At 40.0% G+C, this 23,180-nt stretch overlaps 2 protein-coding genes across 2 annotated transcripts in view; both read right to left on the reverse strand.

Moving 5' to 3' along the window:
- The window catches only part of LOC141010278 (brevican core protein-like), a 38,233-nt gene extending 24,545 nt beyond the window's left edge, over positions 1-13,688 (reverse strand). Inside the window, exons 1-6 of the mRNA XM_073483155.1 lie at positions 13,649-13,688; positions 2,568-2,945; positions 1,980-2,154; positions 1,664-1,791; positions 1,233-1,526; positions 115-966 (exon numbers count right to left, since the gene is read on the reverse strand). Coding sequence (XP_073339256.1) covers positions 115-966; positions 1,233-1,526; positions 1,664-1,791; positions 1,980-2,154; positions 2,568-2,945; positions 13,649-13,688 — 1,867 coding nt within the window. The remainder of the gene's footprint in view (positions 1-114; positions 967-1,232; positions 1,527-1,663; positions 1,792-1,979; positions 2,155-2,567; positions 2,946-13,648) is intronic.
- A 4,738-nt stretch (positions 13,689-18,426) lies between these two features.
- mrpl24 (mitochondrial ribosomal protein L24) lies at positions 18,427-22,841 on the reverse strand. The gene is made up of 6 exons (XM_073484511.1): positions 22,754-22,841; positions 22,306-22,492; positions 20,751-20,846; positions 20,247-20,350; positions 19,933-20,063; positions 18,427-18,884 (listed from the first exon to the last, which is right to left on the reverse strand). Exons 2-6 carry the CDS (start codon positions 22,486-22,488, stop codon positions 18,748-18,750), a joined length of 651 nt encoding a protein of 216 aa, XP_073340612.1. The 5' UTR covers positions 22,489-22,492; positions 22,754-22,841; the 3' UTR covers positions 18,427-18,747.
- Positions 22,842-23,180: the final 339 nt, after the last annotated feature.

Here is a 23,180-nt window from a genome sequence, read left to right on the forward strand (position 1 = left end):
CATCTACCTCTTAGCAAGAACCTTCTTTCCCAAAATATTTATTAACTCAGTCAAGATATTACTATTTAGGGTTTCTTTTTAAGATTTTGACATTAAAATATATGCTTGACATACCTTGAGAAATATCTCCAGACCCATCCAGAGGAGCCCACACTGAGGTCAGCTCCTTGATGGAAGATTTTGTAGTTTGTGCTGGTTGTGTAACTAGTTCTTCTTCTTCTTCTTCTTTTGAAGCTTGTGTTGAGAGAGACATCTGCACAGGATCCTCTACTACTGCCTCCTCCAGCTTCACCTGAACCATGGGGTCATGGGTCACCTCCCAGAAACTCTCCTCTTGAGTGCGATTGCTGTCCGACTCGGTGTAATTGGCTTGTGATCTGTTAAAATTCAAGTTGATCTCTTGTATTTCTTGAGAATCCTTTGGTCGCTCGGATGTATTCTCCTCAGAATTTGTGTCTGTAACTGTCTGGTTATGTGTTTGAGGCTCATAAGTTGATTCGGGAAACTCTGTGGTGCTTTCAGGCTCAGACTCGTGAAAGGTGAAGTTTAGATTGTGTAGGGAATCTGTCTGATTGTAAACACTGAGCAGTGATGACGTGTTTTGTGGGGAATCGTACGTCTCTGTGGTGCTAATAGTGCTGTTCATCAGTGCTGTAGGATTCTGGGAGCTCATTTCTGTAGGAGATGAAGTTTCATTATGTGCTTGGAGAAAGTCCAACGTAAGTGTGGTGTTTAGGGAAGACTCAGTTGTGTCTGATATAACTGTTGGGTTCTCCTCAGTGGAAGGGCTGGAGAAAAGGGGGAAAGATTCGACCACCCTTTGAGCCTTGAGCTCCACCTGTTCTGCATGTTGGTTCAGTTGCAGCTCTTGATCTGTTTCCATAAGAATAACAACATCTTGTTTAATGTGCTCAGGCTCTGTGGCCATATAGTCCATGGGAGAGTCAGTATGAGTGTCTCTATTATCTGTAGAGGACAGAAAAGTGATTAAAAATTTGATTTAATAAATATAAATGCAAATTTCTTATGCTTTCTTTTCTTTATACACAAGTTTTTGTAACATCTGTTGAAAAACGCTTTAAACATGATAATAAAGATGGCTGTATATATCCTGGTTGAAATTTTATGCAATTAATGGTACTAAAAAGTTTGCATGCATATCCAACACATTTTGACATGTGATTTTAATTCCATTTTATAAACAAGAACTTTTTGAAACACAAACTTCTCACCTTTGAAGCAATAAACATCATGAAGGCTGGAAGGCTCTGGGAAGCCAGTTTGGTTGCTGAAGCGGTAGAGGGTTTTGACGCCTGGCTGAGGCCCTCCGCAGCGCTCTCTAGGGGTTATGATTGGGTAGCGGACACTGCCGTCAGACAGCCAGCCGGGGCTGCAGCGGTCCAGACCTTCACTCCATGCCAAGTACAGCTGAGCTGTTGTAGCCAGCTCTGCTCCGGTAGCTCTGCAGTATGACTGTGCTTCATCGAATGACAGCAGCTGTGGGACGGAGTCATAAATCACCTCCCCTAAAAATAAAAAACATGTTCATAAGGATTCATCACTTCATTTTACATGATTATATGTAGATATAGCCTGAGCGATATGTTGGCATGACTGATATTATTAGTAGTAATTTGTAGATTGTCCACTAGAGGGCAGTAACCTTCAGTTTCCTCCACATAACAGTAAACGTCAAAGAGATCATCTGGATCCATTGTCCCATAGTTTCTCACTCCTGGTTGGCCATCCATGTCTCCATAGCAACCTTCACGAGGCACTTGGATTGGGTACCTGCAAGAATGGAAACAGTCAGCATTTCTCAAGGTGAACTTTGTAAACTTGATTTTAAATCCCAGAGGAGATCCTGTACTTTCAACAGATACCAAACACACTTTAGACTGAATGTGAATAAGAGGTTGAAAAACACATCTGAACGTGGACTCCACGCAGCTTCAGTGTTATGTTGAGTGATGAGATACCTGACAGACTGGTCTGCCAGCCAGCCTGCATCACACTGCTCGTAGCCGTCATAATAAGCCGCCAGCAGCTGGTCAGGAGTGGCGATCTGTGCCCCGATGGCCTCGCAAGCCCTCTGGGCCTGAGGGAAGGTAAACGCATAGCGGCCCAGAGCATCTCTATAGTGGAATACAACTCCTAAACACACACACATAAGCACATGTTAAACATTAGATTATACACAAAAACACTCCAGGAACAACGGTATTTTAAAAAGTTATGTTTTGTTTTGGCATGTGAAACAGCCCTTTATGTTTAATTCCAGATGAATCTGACATTGAGGTGAATCTAAGCTCATCTATTCTGAAGACTACAGTAATTCCTGTTAAAAAGATTTATCACACAAAGAGGTCTGGATCAGTTGTTGAAGGTGGCAGCAGCCCACAGTGTGGCGTTATTTGGAACAGCGACTGTATGACAAAGGTCAGACAAGTCTGACGTTAGTAAGCTGCAAGGGTCATGCTGATTTGGTGATATATGACGTTTTGGGAGTCACTGGCAATCGACCTATTTAGTACTTTTGATATGAGGATGTGTTGTGATTTCGTTACCTTTGACCTTGAGCTCTACGAGGTCGCTAGCGTCCTCCAGGCCCTGCTGCACCTCGCAGCGATAGTGACCCGAGTCACTGGAGCGTAGATCTCCCAGCCAAAGCGAGAGATCATCGGGGGAGGAGGTGTAGTTGAGCCAGGCAGCGCGGTCTCGGTACGCCTCATTTACCTTCACCCTTTGACCCCGCGCCACCAAGATCTGCGTTTCCACCCCGCCGGACACCACAGTCCACTTGACCCGAGGTGCAACAGGGGAGGAAGAGGAGGAGGTGGGTATGGAGGACAGCGATACCAAGCAGGGGATGGAGATGGAGCTGCCCAGTGGGGCAGAAACTGGACCTGAGTGGGGGATGTTCACCTGGAGCTGCCAAACATCATCTGCAGGAAAATAAAAGGATACAGAGCGTGAAGAGTAGAGCGGCTCTGTAAATTTGCTGACAACAGTGAATCATGTCGTTACTTTAAAATGTACCTTTGTATTATTTTCTTATAACTGTAGGTGGATGAGCGCTAAAAAGTGAGAGATAATGGTAAAATGTAGACGTACCAAATGCAGATGGAGTTTGTGTGGGGAAGGCCAGAGTGAGACGGCAGACTGCAACGAGAAGTGGAAGTATTTGGACATGTCTGTGGAGATAAAGAGGAAAACACGGTAAAAATCAATATTTGATCAAACATGACACAGATAAAGATTAATGAAGCAGTCCTGAAGTAAAATCAGGGAAAGAAAGGGACACACAAATGATACAGATTATTTCAAATTTCCACACAGTTTTAACCTTTAAACCTTAAACTGAGGCGGAGCGATGTGTCGCGTTGGTTCAGCCTGTCAGGAGATCTGCTCCACTGATCTGTCCAAACTGATTTACTGTACTGTGAAAGGTCACAACATTCACACCTTTGTTTAACCTTTACTACAGCATCCACTGTGGTTTTAGATTTGCACATGTATTAATATGCAGCTGGGTGAAGATTGCACTGTAATGTGCACTCTGATTTTTATTAATTTATGATTTGTACTTGATGTAATTTGCTGCTTTTATGTATGTTTAATCACGGTTGGGAGAGTAGCTTTGGAAAGCAGTAGAAACTAAAAATAAAGATCATAATATACATAATGGGTAAAGATAGACAATCACATTAAAATTACACTGAGAGGTGTTTTAAATTTAGCCCACTGTTACTGATATACATTTGAAAGGGACAGTGCTCATTGATCAACAGAAAAAAAGTTATGTAAATGAGCCGAAGTCCACTCAGCATAATGCAATAAAATGCAACAGCACCAGAGAAAAAAAGCCCCCAACATGACAGTTACAATAAAAATGTCAGTGTAAATCAAACTGAACATTATAACCTTCATTAAAATAGAATTTATTCCAGGACTATTGCAGTTGACTGCATTAGGTTTAGCTAAGTGTACTTACAAAAACTGGCGGCTGAGCTATGCATTGGGAGAGAATCTGTGTAACCTGCTAAATTTGGCAGAAGGTCCATTGTTTTATAGACTTCAAAACTCTGGAGCAGAATCTCTGAGCGAAACACTAACACAAAGTCACTGAAACATATCTCAAAGCTCAACTCTGAAGCATAAAGAGCGACTTCTCTGGTTTTCAAAAGGAAGCTGAGAGCACAAGCTCCTGACCACAAGCCATTCATCACCTCCGGGAGCTAATGACACGGCGTCTCAGCCCAGCGGCATCCTGCCAGCCCTCCGTCACCAGTCTGGCCCTGTTATTAACCCAGCAGGCATGGCAGAGCTCTCACAGTGACCTCACACAACCTCCTGAGACAGCCATGATGAAGCTGCAAATGTTCATTCATTATTAAAGAGCAGCGCTCCGGCTCCAAATTACTTTTCAGGGTTGATCGGGTCAAAAGTGCCTGTTGAATTCAGAAAGGTGGTACAATCTTTATGCTGATGTGTAGCCTTCTCAGGTGTTTACGTCAGCATTTGGATTTTGCTTAGTACCACACAAGTATTTATAGTACCAACAGTATTACGCATTTTTAAAAATATAAAATATTTGATGCCATTATTCATCCATCCTAACTTTGCACTAGTAGGAAATCTTGAAAAAATAAGATTAACAACTTTCACACGTAATCTGACTCCATGACTGACTGACTTGAGTTGCAGCTTTACTGTATACATTCAGATAAAATCCCAAAATAATTCTTCATGGAGACATTTTAAAACACTGAAATGATTAGATTATTAATCAGTTAGTAGATCTTGGTTGTTTATGATTGAAGAAATGAATATCTCTGGATTTGGACTGTTGGAACAGCCAGTGATACGTTCAGATTTGTACGTGTTATAGGCTACACACCATACTGACATTTCCACAAAACATGTCATATGATGTTCATGTTACACATTCATGATCTGACTTTCATTTTGGGCGATGGAGGCAAGGCGACAAGGCTGTAAAGCCAGTGACCGCAGTTTGAGACTGAGTTAAGGAGAACTTGGAACAATTTCGAGGGAAGAACAGGTATTTAATGCAAGAACATGATCTTTTTCTAACCCTGGCTTGGGTTTTTATTTGTGCAAAAATCTAACCTAACCTAAAGATGATAAGCAGAATGTTCCCCCAACATAAGATAAAAAATTTCCCTAAAGAAAAGCAAAGTTGCAACATAATAAAATGTAAAGTTTCATTGCCTACATTGATTCTGCTGATTGGGTTGCAATATAAATTTCCAATTATAAGTTACTGCATTAAAAATTTTACTTAAGTAAAAGTACAACAAAATGTACTGAACAAGGCTCACTATGCAGAGTGATGTCATTGTTCAATCATTATATCATACGATCACTATTATTGATGCATTAAGCTGTAAGAAGTACAACTACAGTGTTGTAGTTTGTTAATGTGGAGCCAATTATAACCACTTATAACTACTCAGTTACTCATATTTTTGGTAATTAAAAGCTCAAGTTGAAAAGTCTCTTGTAGATATGGATGTGAAATAAATGTAGCTGAGTAAAAAGTACAATAATTCCCACTGAAATGTAATGTAGAAGAAGTAGGCGATAAATTTGAAGTACCTCAAAATTGTACTGAAGTACAACTGTTTCTCACTCAACTGTCTGCCACTGCCGAGGGCAAAAAGAGAAACTTGACAAAGAAGTCCCAGATTATTTGACTGCAGCCAGTTCTACCAACGCAACAACACTGTTCTGTGTGTGTGTGTGTGTGTGTGTGTGTGTGTGTATGTGCGTGCATGTGCCAGCCTCATTAATTTCTGCTAAGATTAAGTTTTAATGAAATAAGATGGCAGTATGCGTCACTCAGCCTCAATTCAGTGGTCTAAACAGACATTCATATAGAAGACATGTGCTCAAGATGGTTCAGAATCTACTGAATAAAGTAAAATGAATAAATATCACTGAGGTCAGAGCCACAGTAAGTATAACAAGGATTGATTAAGTCGACTTTTCTGCGTCAGTATATGACACACATCCAAACACAGCTCTCTAACTTGTGTCAAATTAAATGGCCTTCTTTGATGGCTGAATAATTGTTGTCTGTTTCCTCGCCAGCTGGGCGGACTCCACGGCACTGGTATCACTATTAGTATTCTTGACAAGAAAACGTCTCACAAAAAGCGAGCAGTGGGCCAGGAGGACAGCTGCACACTGTGCTTTCACTTCATACCAACTCCCTTACAAAAGGCCTCGGGGGAAAATTAAAGGACGGGCCACTGGCACACTTGCTTGCTTTTCCTCTTTCATTTCTCTCGCTCTTTTCAGGGATGGAAAGGGAAGTTTTAAACCACTAAGAATCGCTCTGGAGCAGGCTTTGTATAGAAGGACCGGCCGCATTGAGACACAGCACACTGTTTGCAAGGGTAGAACTGATGTGAGAGTGTGCTTATATATGACTTTGTGCATTCAGATTGATGACAGAGGAGAAAATGTCGGTTGCTGCTGATTATTTTGTGACTTTTTTAGGTCACATTTTTACTTTGGCCTCGCTGTCACCAGGCGCTCTGCAGCTCTGCTCTTTTCAATGAGAGTAACAACGAAGACAAGTCAAGCTAAAATCAATGCCACACACTGCATTTACAGGTCTACAAACTGCAGTCGGTGCATTATCAACAAGCAGAACTAATCCAGTCTCCTCCTCCTGCTGCTGCTGCTGCTGAATCAGACAACCAGCTTGAAAATAACTCTAAATGTGAATGCAATAAACAAGAGTGAGCCAGGAAGATAAAGTAAGATGCTGAGACCGCTGTCAATGCTGCACTGACAACCAAAGCTCGTTCACTACATGTCGTGGGTGGCCCTCTGCAGTGTGCTGCATCAAGGTCAATTCAGGCAAACTCTGTCACCACCAACAAGCCGGAAAATGACTGCTGATCCCAGTTTAGTCAGGTCAGACATGCAGAGACACAGGTTTGACTGTTTTTACAAGGAAGAAATTCACATTATCCCAACTTCCTTTCCACCATACGACCGCTTGTTCCACTCCTTTCATCTCTAGTTTCTATTCTGCCAGTTAAACATTCATCTAATACTTAGTTGATGTTTTCTAACCTGAAACAAAGATTTTCTAATGTTTAAAGGTACCTCTGTGTATCAGCCAACTTAAAGCGCAATCCTTAAAAAAAAGGAGATAGAGAGGTAGAGTGGGTCGTCCATTAAGCGTCCATTTAGGATCATGGGTGTTGCTCTATAGCACACAATTGCAGGAAGATCCTATCAGCTGGTAATGTTTGAACATAAAGCAGAGCTAACGTTACATCTTCATCAGAGGAGGAAGTGGCAGTTTAGACGTTTAAATTGACGGATATAAAAGCTGTCTCTCAGGGGAAGGAAGCTGGTTGTGACCGCCGTTCTTAAGTTCAAACTGGGGTGGCGGTTTTGCAGCTCACTAAAATAACGTTGGCTTTGTTAGAATGCAGAGTACAAGAGTGGTGTAGTGATATCGTATTTTTGTAGGCTACACCTAAGCCTATAAAGACGGACTAGTGAGTAGCTGAGCCTCCGTGTTCGGTGTGATGACGTTTTAATCTCCCCAGCAACGTCTCATTTAGCCACTTGTTAGCAACTGCTGTTTTTTAAGACACATAAGAGCTTAATAATGAAATTGTGAGGCATTTAATGCTGTATTTTATGTTGTAGAACAAAATGTGTAAATGACTTAAGCCTGTAGTAACCACAGACCTTATTTCAGGCATTTAACCAAAAAACAATGAAAAAAAATCATTGACTTTGAGACAAGGGAACCGGATGTGCAAAAATGCTGCTTTCTGGGTTTTAGGACTACAAACATCTGACAGCACAAATGCTGTTTAATAATGATAATAACATCAAATTACAAAATGTATAACATCAGGCTTGATGACCATCATCAGTTGTTGTCGATGCTGTTTACGTAAGCAGAAGCGTACAGGCATTTATCTCTCTGGCAATCTTAGTATTACCACAATGCAATTTGCCATTTATCTCATGGAGACAGAAGAGTGTGGACGCTCGCTATCGTTCACAACTTCACGCTATCGATCACGTCATCAAATAAAGAACAACACTGCGTTGTTATCTGGCCACTAGCTGTGCTTTCTTCATTCCTCAGTCCCCACACTATCAAACATAACACCTTCACACATCTCATTAGTTGCACTTACTCCCCAACCCCACCACCCCTGAAGCTAAAGTATGCGGACATCTCCAATGAGCCCCCTGTCTGTCTCCAAGCTAAATGGCTATTTTGGAAAAGCCACCCACAAGAAGATTCACCAGTCCAAGGACCTTTTCAAATCCACATAAACATATCCAAAAGACGTCAATTAAACATCTTTGCTGACATTGAAAAGAAATCCACTGGAGAGCCAGAATGAATGTTTTTTTATGTCTTTTTTTACGCTCACTGGTAATGCCCAAGTGAAATCCTTACAGCGTTCAAAATTACAGTATTTACTGTATAATTTTATACATCTTTTTAACTTCAGTCACAGACATCTAGATAACTACTTATGGTTAAAAATTAAAGGTTTTATGACTGCCCAATTTTACTCCATGCAGCAAAAGCTACAGGTGGGACTTGGACCCTGAGTCTAAACCTCAGTAGCCTGAATGAGGCATGCACTTTACCAGGAGAGCTATTTCTCAGCTTTAATGAAGACCATGTTTTGGTGATTCAACCTTGGAACATTAGCCTCTGTACATGATGAAGGTTAGATGACCTAAAACAAAAACATGGTACTCATTAAAGCTGATGAATAGCTCTCCTGGTAAAGTGTATGCCTCATGCAAACTACTGAGGTTTAGACTCAGGGTTCCAGTCCCGCCTGTAGCATTTGCTGCATGGAGTAAAAACTTTAATTTTGAACCATAAGAAGTTGTCTAGATGTCTGTGACTGAAGTTGGAAAGAAGTCTGAAATTACATTATAAAAACTTTCATTTTGAAGCCTGTAAGGATGAAATATGGACATCAATAATGAACATTGAAAAGATGTCTAAAAAACTTTGGATTATGACTTTCTGTTCTGCTCCAAAGGCGAGATAACAGAAAGAAAATAATCAACAACGATATATTACAGGAATATCTGATGATCCTCTCACTTTTACTCAACTACACAATACTGCTTTTGACTTTGATTACAAAGCTGACACTACTTAAGAGAGTACTTAGAGGATATTGGCTGAAATTATGAAGTGGGGAGTGATGCAGAAGTCTAGAAGCAGTCGACCTATTTTTAGGAAACAGTGCAACTGCATCTAAGGACTTCAGCTTCAGTCACTCTACCTGCTGCCTCTTGATCATTAGCTTTTGATCGTCCACCTGCCACCTGCACCTCTATTTAAACAGCCTTCCTTGTGCAACATCAAGTTCACCATCCCAGCCTATTAATAAACTGTTGACTGAACATCAAAGTGTTAAGAGGCTCTTAGCCGAGACATCCAGTGTCAATATAAGGGTGGAGTTAATGACGAAGATGTGGGTCTGATCTGTAAAAATGTGGCAAATCATCAAGAGACACATCACCAAAATACACTTCAAGATTGGTTGTTTCAAATTTTGCAACAGATTTTGTAAATGTTTGGTCAGAAATCACCAGACAACCATATCAGTGCTATGAGTTGTACTTGCTCCACCGGCCAAAGACCCAGCGGACCATCAAATAAAAGAGAGGGATGCTTAAAAGTCATTCAGCTGGCCCTCTCTCCATCTGTCTCACTCTACCTGTCCATTAATGAAGCCCACCTGAGCCCTGAGGTGAAAAAAATGAATGCACTTAAGACAGAAAGCAGCTTTTTGTGTTCCCTGCAGGGCAAACAAACAACATCTCAGAGCATGCATGTTTGAATCCCCGAAACAATTGCATCTAATTTTTTTTTTTTTAAAAAGAGTTGTCTGGATCACATAAGGGTTGTTTTCTATAAATGCAGTGCAGTAAGTCAGCTTTAAGTAGCTGCTCACCTGTGTGGAAAAAATCATCACATTGCTCCACAAAGGAAACATATGAATCAGCTCTGCTGAAAACACAGTGGGTGGGTTGAGGAAACCCATAAATAAAACAACAAAAAAAGTTAAACTCAGGCTAGATAAGTGCGTCAATTCCTCAAAATTACATTTTATGGGGAGAAAATGAACCACTGGCCACAATTTCAGGACCTCCTCTGAGGACAGCAACTCCTGTGATGCAATTAACTTGTAAAGCGGGTAATTTTCTTGAATGACTCCATAATTTAACATGACATTATCAATTTACAAGAACTTAACCGCAGCATCACAGTCCAAATTAACACATTAAAGCCCAAACAACAATAAATAAATACAAAAAGAAAAAACCTACCGGATTCTCCTCAGCAGCATTTCAGCTGATGCAGGTTGGATTGACTTCTTGGCTGTAAAAAGTATTTTCCGTCAGCTGCTCTCAGCTTGCTGCAGTGCGACTGTCCTGTGTGAGGGCTGAAGCGCCTGTGCTGGATGCTCTGCTCTGCTCTGCGCAGGTATCACTGCTTGTCCGACCGACTCCGAGGCTCGCAGAGAAAGGAGGGAGTTGAGAGAAAGTGAAGCCAGATATGAAATCCTGAACTGCCCACTTTTTCACCCAACAGTCGGGATGGGGATGGCGCACGCCTGTCAAGTGGGATAGGGAGGGATGACATCTAGAATAACCGATGTTATAGGCTGCGAAGTGAAGCCCGCACTCGCACCAGAAGATGAGATGACCTATATGTTGTTTTTTTTCTTTTCCCCCTGCAGGGAAACGACAAATGCGTTGAGCGTCATTTGGGTAAAACAGGGTGAGTTGAGTCAGCAGTGATACAGAGAGGCTGCTGATGCTGCTGCAGGTACTGATATTGCAGCACAGTCACCTATACAAGAGGAAGAGGGAGATGACAGCAACTCCTCATCTGCATCAGTTAAGTGGACTATTGGTTTTCTTAAAGGTGCACTATGTAGTTTAGGGGAAGACATTTTAATCAGAAGAGAAAGATCTTCATCGACTGATTTTTTTTCAAGCCTAAACAAACTAAAAGACAACATCATTTCTTACTGTTTTACTTTGTTTATATTTGGCGGACCCTGCCACCTTTCTAGCTTCAAACAGTGTCCTGGGGACCTTATTTTCCTCTGAGAACAGCTTGTTTATTCAGTTATGGAGAAAATAAATATTTCTGAGTTTGTATTATTTCCTCATTGATGTTGTAAACATTCAAATTATGTGTTTGGATTTCCTCTCCAAAACTACATAGTGCCCCTTTAAATCACCTTCGTCACTGGAGTAATGAGCAGCATCCTGCAGAGAAGCTGCTTCACCATTTGCAACCTCAATCTACAAGGGTGTGTTTGATTTGATTCGAGACCAGTGAAGTCAATCCAGTGTGCCACAATTTAAAGGTGGCTGAAAACCTCCCCTCCCCAATCTAACAGCCTTTTTTGCATTATAGGCTATAGAATCTACACTTCAGTGTGCATTTATAGATGTTTCTGGTGGGAGAACATGTCCGCCCACTGATCCCTTAATAACAAACCAGTTTGTGGCCTCTCTCTCTTCCTGGATCTGACACCCTGCATCTCAGTTCTGCTCATACCTGCTCACCAAAACTCTGCTCTGTGCTCCATAGCGCTAAATGTTATGGATACAATTTGGATTGTGAGTTTAAAGAGAAGATAATAAGGTTAAAAAGAACAGATGCTGTGATTTTGTGGCACAAAGCACAGACTTAAAATAATCTTGTGGTTTGCGTGTCCTTCACTGGCACAAATCCTTTACATAGCTTGTAGATAAGCTGTGTAATATCCTCAGGCTCACCTTTGACATCTGGGTAAAACCCATTATCTCCATTTTTCTTTGACACTTACACTAAGTTGTCCACGCTGGCATTTGACTGGCGTGCTGTGATGTAACATTCCCCATGCCTACCGGCAACCTCAAGTTTCCACAATTAGTAATGTTAATGCATCCTGTCATCTTCAATTAAACAAACTGAACACGTTTTCATATTTATTTATTTCATATTTTCATATGGTGGAGACGATGTAAACTTTAGGTCACTCTCTCCCGGAGGCCGTTCATGATGATGCACCTGTTTGTACAACATAGGGTGATGGAAGTGGTTTAATGAATGATTAAAGAGAACGATAAAAATTTAAATCAGCCTACCGTCTCACTCTCTCCACACACCTGGAAAAACTGCAGCAGAGAATGAGCAGGGAACAATCTGTCATGCAGTTTGTTCAAAGCATATTGACAGCTTCACCTCTTCACTTGGTGCTGTAGAGCAGGTGCCCGCTTTACCCACTCAGACAGAGTGAATGGTGCTTTGTGGACGACCTGCGGTGCCACAGGAGTGGTCGGTGCTTCACACCTGAGGAATCTGACACCCAGGTACCAGCAGGACTGTCTGGGAAGGAAACGTCAAAGCTCATAGACCAGACCGAGATCAGAGGTGTGATTCGGTTTGTCACAGTGACCCAGATTGACCGAGTCTAGTCAGCAGTAATGCTCACTGTAAAACGTCATCCTCACTGCTGTCATCAGTCTTCAGCAGCAGGGTGGCAAAATGAAAAGGAAATGAAAGGTCGTCCTTAACACAGACACCTCAGTGATAGAAAGGGTCGATCCAGGGGAGGGATTCCTCAGGTGGGGCAAATAAGTCGATATGTTGCTGATGGAGATCTTGTGATAAAGTGCAAAGCTCAAGAACAGCTACTAAATGGACCTTGTGGTGGGATTGTTTTCTCAACTGCTGTGTTCAAGTGCAATTTTAGCTTTCAAATGAAGACTAAATAACATATAACCCGATCTCCCTTTCACAAATTGAGTTCATCAGATGATAGAGAGCTGAAGTGAAAACCCGAACTTCTGGATAAGAAAACCTCATTCAAGATCCCATTGACAACTAAAAATTCACACAGTACTGTCCAACTTCTATCTCTGGACATGTTGCTTTGGCGTTTGTATGTGTTTGTATCAGGTGGTATTGCGAACAATGGCAAAACTGAACATTATTTATTTTTATTATTTTTATTCTATATTTGCTGGTAAGTACTAACAGGTTTGTTTTTTACACTCATCATGATCATTTTAGTGTTCTGTGCACCAATGCATTGCACTCACAATACACATCCCCCTAGCCTGTTGTCCAGCAGCTAACTAACTCAGTAGCACAAAGCACACTGCCCCTGACTCAGAGAACAGAGCCATTGTCGCAGCAACAGACTCATTCAGCGGCTAACGCTACTAGCACAATGCACACACACAGCAGTAAGGAGGAGCTGTCCTGCTGGGTTGCCTTTTTGGACTGAGGCACACTCATGACGGCTTTTTTCGCTTGTGTTTATATGACTGTGGCATTTAATTGATTTATTGATTTCTGTTTTTATTAGACTAAAAAAGCTACAAGAGCTCGTTGAACGTAGCGAATTAGCTGCTAACATATCTCACCGCTGGCCAGCAAGAGCTACAGGGCCACAGGCGTCTGTGTAGTCAGGGAGGGAGTTGTTTTTTTCAGCTGGATACTTTCAAAATTTAACTGGCTCTTGCTGGTTTCTACAATCTTACCAACCCCAGCTTTGAGGAAAGGAAACTCAGTGTGTAGTTATCCTGTAATTACCTCTTGTGGCCACACTGGCCGCTGCTTTAGCCACATACATAGTTTCACTTTAGGCCAACATGGACGAGAAGTCTCAGACAAAGATTATAAATTTGAACATCTGCAATAACCAGTGAAACTGATGATAAAGATCATGTGAGATGATTTCAGTATTTCCTTTTTATGTTACTTTTTTGTTTACACTCAACCTGATTTATGGGAGAAATATTGTAATTTTCTACTCCACTGAATTTATTTGACAGCTTTAGTTACTGGTTACATTGCAGATGATGTTTATTAGTCATTTATTTTACACACAAAACGTATGATTACTTTAAAATCAGCTCTGCCAAGTCCAGCTACAAGAATAAAATGCTTCTAAGCATCAATACTGATAAATGTAATAATCCAATAATATAATACTACTGCTACTTTACATTTTATTGCTAATATACTTGGTAATATACTTAGTTACATTATTGTATGGTTACATGATATATTTACTCTTTCCTTCCTTTTCAAAAAGTTAGTAGTCCTTTAAAAGACATTTCTGAAATGTCTAATGCTACCTTATACTAGTATTTTAGCCTTTGTTCTGTGAAGTACAGGTCTGCAAATAAAGTGAGTTAATTCATTCATAACAAAGCCCATAAATCAAGTCTTGATGAGGGAATTAAGATCCAAAAGGAGAAGTAAGAGCAGTGATCTATGTTCGTCTTCAGCTCCTTACCGTAACAAATTGAGGTCAGATATAAGAATCCACCAAGAGCGACTAAATTAGTCCAAACATAGTTCAACATGCATGCAAGCCATGCCTCAAACCTGCATACAGGCTAGCGTTACATTTTCCAGCAGCCTTCAAACAACCAGCCTATAATTAGACACTATCATTATATTGTAGCTGAGCTTAGATCATCAAGTGAGTCAGGAGCAACACTCAAATTTAGTTTTAAAGTGTCTTCAGATGTTCTGGAGATGTTTGAGCAATCACAAACCTTCCTGTTTCTATAAAGGAGGTTATAATGTCGTTGATGTAGCAGGAGTGAGTTTCTGAAATCTTTATAAACAAAATATGCGCAAAAAAAAACTTGAAACCAGTCCATCATGTGAAGACAGAGACAGCACCAGGTGAAAACAAGCACTTATTCTAAACAGTACATACTGTCATCTGATTTTTTTATATGAAAGAATAGCACCATTGTGAGTGAATTTGACTCTGACACGTGCAACCTACACCTCCAGGTGGTATTCATTAGTTTACGTGGCTGAGAAGCAAGCTGTGACTCAGCTAAAATACAGAGCCTGCAGTTTATTTTTATGTCTTCTTAATTCTGCTTGAGTCATGTTCAGTGGTTTCATTTAACTGGGTTACCAGAAATGCTGTCAACTCACCGCAAAATGGAAATTACAAGACGGCCATTCTTAAAACTCATTCTGCTCTGCACAAGCTAAGAAGGCCATAAATCTTTGTGTGTGCGTATGGAAAAACTAAAGACAAATGAAGTAATACAAAGGTTCCACTTCACCAATATTACGCTTCACCTTGCTGTAATCCCCAGACTGAAATCCATACAACACTCACGCAATGACAGGAAAGAAGGCGACCAGCCTTTGAATCATTTTTCCTCCCATAAAAAGCAAAACCTCAAAACCCTGTTTCCGCTGACTGGCTGCTTTTATTCCCTCTTGGATGCAGAGTGGCAGAGGCAAACTGGTTCAGGAGGGACGAGTCTGGGAAAACTGCTGCACTCATCCACTAACTGGCCAAACCGACGACTTGCCATGCTTTCTGCATGATGCTACTGACCAGAAATTAGGGTTTAGAGAGCCTCTGTGAGATTTTGACTCAGTTATATTATCTGTGACACATCGTTTTTTTTTGTGTCACTGCCTGGCAACAAAGTTAGTTGCTTCTCCAGCTGGAGATCTGGCAACAAGTAAAGTTAGTCTTACAGTAAATCAATACTGGTGGCTAACCAGCGAGGAAAAAGAGACTTCATAGAGAGCCGCGCTCATATATCACAGATAAATGTGCTGTACAGGAGACTGGGCTTCCCTTTGATACAGATAAAACTGGGTATTTATAGCTACGAAGGGCTATTTTAAGGGCAAGTGTTGCTGGATGTGTGGCAGCTCTTAAAAGTGAGAAATACAATTAAAATTAGGCTGTAACCACGATCTCAGAAATACTGAGTCATGAAGCCAGATCCTCCCAGTGCAACAATCAAATTTATGACTAATCATCAATCTTTTAGTTGCTGCTTTTGACTTTTTTCTGCATGTACTGAACTGTTCACTTATATTTTCAGTACATTGTATTTCCCTTCTTGATGGTCTAAATGTTTTAATGTCTTCTCCTCACTCAAGGATATAATTCCAGTAGGAAGATATTCATCAATTTGTTCTATTTTATTTTAAAGGGGCTCTATGTAACAATTTGTAGCAATTTACATGTATTAATCACTTTTTTATTGGCCATAGGTGAACGGATTGAAAAATTAGACCTGCCCCGTCTCTCTCAGCTGCTTTTATAAGGCTGTTTGTGAAGATCTCAGGTCGGATTTTGCGGGACAGTCCAAAGGATGCAACTTTATGCCCAGATGTTCCACAGAGCAGCTTTAAGTAATTATTTATCAGATATATTCTGTATTTACAGAATTTAGGACAGAAATTAGTATTTGTGGTATATAGTGAATATATATATATAAAGTATATAGTATAGAGAATATTATAGAATCAAGACAAAACTGCAAAAAAAAGTGCAAAAAATGCTACTCCAGCACCACGGACAGCGCCGCTGGTTTATCAATACACGGCAATGTTAGGCTACGGATACTTCAGATATTCCATAGATGGGGCCATGACTTCTACCTCGCACAAACTTCAGTCAGATAAAGTATCAGTGAGAAAAAACTGGCACTTTGGGACGGACGGGTCGGCCACCATCCCAAAACGTCAGTTTTTGACGAGTTGGGAGTGAGACCCAAATATATTTTTTTCTTACAAATAGGTCCTTTAAGCCTCCTTGAACATTCTTATATTTAAAGGATGAATCCACCCCAAAATTAGGTCATTCAGATTTTGGCTTTAAAAAAGGTGAAAATGACGTCTTTTTATTCAGTCTTGGCTCTCGGGGCTTCTGGAGACTGAATTGAATTACACCAGTCGAGCTGTATGAGGCCATTTTATGTTTCTATTCACTTGTTTAGGAGAATGCTGCAGCACTGTTTTGCCATGAAGCTCAAGAAATGTTTTGTTGACTACGAAACTTGACCGTTCTGTCAGCATGAGGATGAGTAGATAACAACAACATTTTTGGTGAACTTGTCCTTTAAGCTTAAATTCACCTAAACTATTTACTTTGTGGGATGTGTATGAAAGGCATACGTTTTCTTTTTAAATGATTTGAATACAACACTCTTTGCTTTTGTTACTACTGGGATTGACTTTGGGAGAATTAACTGGCTATATAGATCAAACACTAGAGATGTAGGAACCAAACTAAGCAAGATGAACCTGTAGATATAACTCTTTGATAAAGGAAGTATTAAAACATTGAAAAAAGAAGTTCATGTACGTTTCAGATTTAAAAAAAGTGTAACAACTAATAACTAACAACTTTTAACTTCATTTTGCTGTGAACTCATTTATATCGTGCAGACATACCTACTTGGTCATCAATTCAAGGGTGAGGTCATATTTGAAACCTGATGCCAAAACCGTCACACACCACAGGAACAACATGCAGAGCCAGTTTATATAAAGTCAAATGAGGTGAGTGCAAACTTTGTTGAAACTATCCAGTCTGTGTAGTCTCCTCCCGAGCCATTTCCTTCTCCTCACTGTTTCCCACTCTTTGGAAAGAGGGACTCATTTGTCTGATGTCTGGGCTTCTGTAAAATAATATGACTATTTTCAGCCTTATGAATAATCCAAACAGGCTGCAACCATTACCATTGTTAACTCTGCCAATACCAAGAATAATTTTCCAATCATGCAGACTGTATAGTATTATACTAACATTTAATGTTAGTGATTTATTCTCACTGGGGCAGAAGCTTCTGTTTTCTGTGAACTAGCAGCCACTGCTGTTCTCATAATACAAGCTTACTCCTTCTGTCTGTTTGTTTGTTTCTTATCTAACTTTACTTACTAATGTTTTATATCGGCTCGGTGAACATTTTTCAACTATTTGCCTGGTGTGGGAAATCATGACTGTATGTTTATGTGTTTAAACTAAAGCCAAAACTTTAAGTTTTGTAAATCTAAACCGGCAATGTTTTTTTTTTTACTATCATTATGGCACAACAAGCTGTAAACAATGCATTAACATACAGAAAAAATACACTTGGCATTCTCAAGGGGAAACATTATCATTCATATGGAGTCGTGTTTGGCCAACTGATGTTTTAAAGTGCAGTAAGAAGTTACTGTTATTGTTAGCAATAACAACAAAACAATGAGCTGAAAAAGGGTAAAACACCCAGTTAAGGGCTGAAGTGAACTTCAGAGTCGTGTTATAATTCTCAGGGGGTCTGTCACTAGAAGGAACCCATGTCATCTGACCCATTGTTAATATAAAAATATTGATAAGAGCAGTGTTAAAGTATAAGTTTAGTAAATTAAACTGCCTCTGTTGCTTTTTTGTAAACTATTGGAGGCCAAGAGACACTTAAAGACTAAAAACTCTTGCACTTTCATATCATAGTTATGTGGTTAAATGGCATTGTCGTATAAGAATATCAAGTTCCTCTACTGAAACGTGAAGTTAACTCAGGTAAAAAGCAAAATACAAGTCATTATATCAGTTCATGTGTGACATTTATTCACACTTACAAAGAAAAGAACATAAAACAAACTGATAGCATTTCAAATAGAGAATGATTGAAACTGTACACATTCAGGAAACAATTGTAGGTCTGTTATCAGAACATCTGCTTCACCTTCACAAAGTCATCGTTTCCTTGATAACAAGTATGTTGCGCCAGTATTTTCATACATAAGCCTTACTCATGTCATCCTCACACGCTCTCTTTTTAACATGTCGCCTCCATGGTGTCTCCAAAGGCCATGTGAAAGCTTGTAACACAACGTGGCCTGAGTGTCTCTGTTATCTCTGGTCAGTACCAGTAGGACCTTCGGTTCCTCCTGTTCTCCTGAATGCCCATTTTCTCCATGACTTCCTCCTCTAGGGTTTTCAGAGACGGTACATAGGTCTTTTCTAGAGTGTCCTCTGGACTGGTGTCTTTGGGGCCATCTGTGAGGGCAAAAATATAATCTTTTAGTTTTTTGTTCATTTTATTTTATTTTTTCATTAGACAATTTAAGGGTTGAACAATTAAAAGGTACAATTTGTATGAAAGTTGATTGTTGAATCTCATTTTTAGGTCATCAAATACTGCTATGGTATTTGGGTATTTGTCGACCTGGAATGAGGCTCAACAATCAAATCTTTCTGAAGAATTGCTTTTCGCACCTTTAATTGAAATATTATTGATCCACAGGCTTTGTTGGACAAAGTTTTTGGAAAAACATTATCAAAGTGTCAAAATAAAGAAAAATATTTAACAAAAAACAAGAATTAACAGGGAGCACAAGCAAATTGGAAGGCTGTTCTCCATGTGGCTTCTACTTCACAAAGAGACGTTTCTTCCACTGTAAAACAATCAGACCGAATAACTCTGAAATCTATTTTTGAATTTCAAGTCTGCAGAGGGCGGAAAAATAAAAAACGAAAGGTGGCTGGTCTGAAACTTCCCCAGCCCCAGACACATTTTTTACCTTTCCAAAGTTAGCAACTCCACATTAATGCCTACTTCATGCAATGATTAGACAATGTGTGGAGATGAGCAATTAGGCAGGATTTTAATTTCTCCTTCAAGCATTTACTCTTCATTCTTCACTTTTTGTATGTACAATTGACACACCGAATATCTTTGAGAAACAGTCTAATCTTGCCCCTCTCTGTGAGTGTGATGTTTGAGAACCCCATAAACACCTGTGCCTTCAGATGTGGTCAGACGACACGTCGTACAAACAAGTTTGTTTCAAGCATACAGCAGGAGTACAATTACGTCAGAGGGTTGTTAAACATTGGACTTCCCTTGTGTCCTCTAGTTAAAAAAGAAATGTGTTTAAAACAATCAAACTGAATCACACAGAGACATATTTTTAGTACTCAAGTCTGCACAGGCTGGAAAAATGAATTTCAGCCAGTTTTATGTGCTGACTCTGAGCTACATGTGGAATAAACTGGTTACTGAAAAGAATCTCCCTCCAATCAAAACACTCACAGACACTCTCACCTTTCCACTGCTGTGGTACAATGCCATCGCGTCGCTCCAAGACAGGTTTTGGGATGATTCGACCTGTTCTGAGAGACACTCTGACTCTCTCGCCCTCCTCTGTGAATTTCCACTCAACTTCAGTGGGCTTCCTGGATGATCAATATACACACATCATATTCAATCTGCTGTGAATCCAGAGATCACTTTCATTTATCTACTGTAAATAACACAGGATCGTTTTTTAAACTATTCTGAAGTAGCAGCACAAGCTTCTTCGGGCTCCAGAAACAATAATGTAATGTAACCTTGCAGTGTAGCCAGGTTTACTGTACCTGTCTGAGGGGTCAACCAGGGTGACGTCGCGGAGCAGGATGGGAGCCTCACTGGCGATGTAGGTCCCACGGTAATCCAAAGTTTTTCCAATGTACCTGTGATGCTAAGACAAAAGACAGTTGTTCACAGTCATCCAACTTTAAGCAACAGGTGGTGGCCAAATGGCTTTATATAGTGTGCTTTGTCAGCAGTAGCAACCTGGCCCCAGACACTGGCTCCATCTGGTGGAGCTACAAAATAAATGCATGGTGTTTTACAAAATCAGGACCATTAAAATGTAACTGTTAACGTTACTGTTTGTTCAAATGAGAATATTGGCCATGTCATCTCTTCATGTCAGGAGTCTGTTAAGGTGTATGTTGAAGTAATATAAGAAAACAGACGTTATATACTGATGACAGGTGAAGCTGCCTCTAATGTTCTTAGAAGAAGAACTAAATAGCATATAAGCAAAATCTAACACTTCTATCCAGTTTTCTCTGAGGAAAATATCGCTTCCTTACTACGTTCAGTCCCTCTAGCATGACCCAGTTTCGGTGTCTGAAGACTTGGACGATTTTCCCTTGCTTTCCTTTGTCCTTCCCTGCAAGGATTTCAACCTGAGAAACACAAAAAAGCAGACATATGTACAAAACCGTTCACTTTTTTTCATAAACCACTTTTGTTTACCCAGATTTGGCCAAAGACATTTTACAGCCCTATCCACCAGATACTCATGAAGTCATCTTCATGCCTTTATTGCAAACATGCATCACCTTTTATGACATTAGCATTAGGGAGAGATTTATTATTGGCACCGATATTCAGCATTTTCAAATAATCATTATCTGTAATTTTCTAAGTGTCTGGTTGCCGATAAAATGAATTAATTTGGCTCTGATGCAGCATATTTTCTTTGTCTGTAGTCACTACTCTATGGTCTCACTCAGTGTCCGCCCACAACACTACCTGATTAGTTACACATCACAAGTAATAGCCGCAGAGCACAAAATAATCTGAAACTGCAAAGTAACTAGTAACTCAAGTTATCAAATACATTTAGTGGAGTGGAACTACAAAGCAGCAGAACATGGAAATACTCAAGTTAAGTACCTCAAAATTGTAATTTTGTACAGTCTCCTTGATGATTAATAATTGGTATCAGGAAGAAAAATTAATCTATTGAATCCTGATTAGCACAGCTGTGTCTACACCAAAATCACTATAGTACCCATGGCAGTGAAACTGTCAAACATGAAGCAAAAATTGTAATTTCTGATTTATTATATTTTTATTTCTGAGCTAAAAAAAATGTACTGAATGTGGTCATCCTTCTAAATAAATGCCTCATATATTCAAGTAAACTGTACTTCAATGTTTTAGTTGGTCCAAGTGAAAGAAGTCTGACAAAATTAGATAATTTACACTTAGACCTTTATAATCTATTAATTCTGATCTCTGCTGCTGTCCTGTCTTCACAAAAATAAGTGAAAAAAGTCAGGATTTGAGACTTTGACTTGAACCTAAGTTAGATGTGATTTAACCATTTCAAGATCTGACTTTAAAGGTGCACGATGTAGTTTTCGGGAAGAAATTTTAATCAGAAGAGAAAGATCTTCATTGACTGACTTTTTCTACACCTAAACAAACTAAATAAACAAACTCTCTTTGCTTTCATGACTGAATAAACTCAAAAACAAACTAACCTTGAAAGCACAACACAATTTCATTCGAAGTTTTACTTTGTTTATATGTGGTGGACCCTGCCACTTTATTTTCAACTGAGAAGAGCTTGTTTTTTCAGTTATGGAAAAAAATAAATATTTCTGAGTTTGTATTATTACCACATTAATATTGTGAACATTAGAGTTTGAATTTCATCTCCAAAACTACACAGTGCTAGGTTAAATTAGAAGGATGAAGTCTTAAAGAAGAAAACAAGACTGGCATTTTCACACACCTTGAACATATAATAAGGCCAAGCCATGCAGTGATTTAACTTGGTCTGGTCTGTCTACATCACTTTAATGGTAAGTATTCAAAGATCTACAGGACCTTGGAGTTTTATGACTTACTCACCGTGTCCCCTCTGAAAACAGACCAGTCCTCTGCTGCTAAAGGCTCCACGAAAACCTTTCTCCTCTTCCTCCCCGGAGGGTTCAGCCTCTTGGCAGCCGGCGTCCACGGTCTGTTGGTGCCGAAGCGGTAATCTTTGGGCACAACAACCCTGGCTGCCATCGACAGGAGAGTGGTCAGCCTCATTGTGCTGCAGGGACAAAACAAAACAAATCAAGGCTTGTAAATTAGCTCAAAAGGTGCTCCGTCTCTCGACAACACTGCTGTCTCAACACAAGCTATGCTAGCGTTAGCATTCGGGGAAGCTATCATTAACGTTGTGTTACATCGGCTAAACTTGCGCCGTTAGCTATATTTCCAAACACACTAGGACTCCTACATGTTGTGTCACATAAAAAGCGCTCTTTCAACAATAAACGATATATTAACGTAACATGCAGGAATATCTTACCCTCTGTTGATGTCAAAGTCACATGCAGCAGCTCTGATACCGACGCTAGCACCAGCCGACAGCGCCCCCTACAGGACAGGAGGGTGAGACCTGACTGCACGCATGCGCAGTGGCCGAATGATGCATCAGTTGGACAGCAGAGATGAGGGGTTGATTTGTAGGCAGGATTCAAGCTAACACAAAGATGACCTTCACTGTTTTCCCCCTGTGCACTTCAGTGTGTTTAAAGCCAGAAATATTTAGGGATAAAGAGGGATATTTGAAGATACAAATTTTAAAAAACAGGTGCTACAAAATTGAAAAGGAAAATGGAAGGAACATCCTTTAGCATATATCAGTATTTTCAATTGTTTCGGCTCAGTTTTTACAAAAGCTTTAGTATGTGAAACTCTAAACCGACTTTGCAAATGCATTTTCTTTGTTTTAA

Source organism: Pagrus major, chromosome 16 (assembly GCF_040436345.1).
Source record: "Pagrus major chromosome 16, Pma_NU_1.0".
Classification (NCBI taxonomy): Eukaryota; Metazoa; Chordata; class Actinopteri; order Spariformes; family Sparidae; genus Pagrus; species Pagrus major.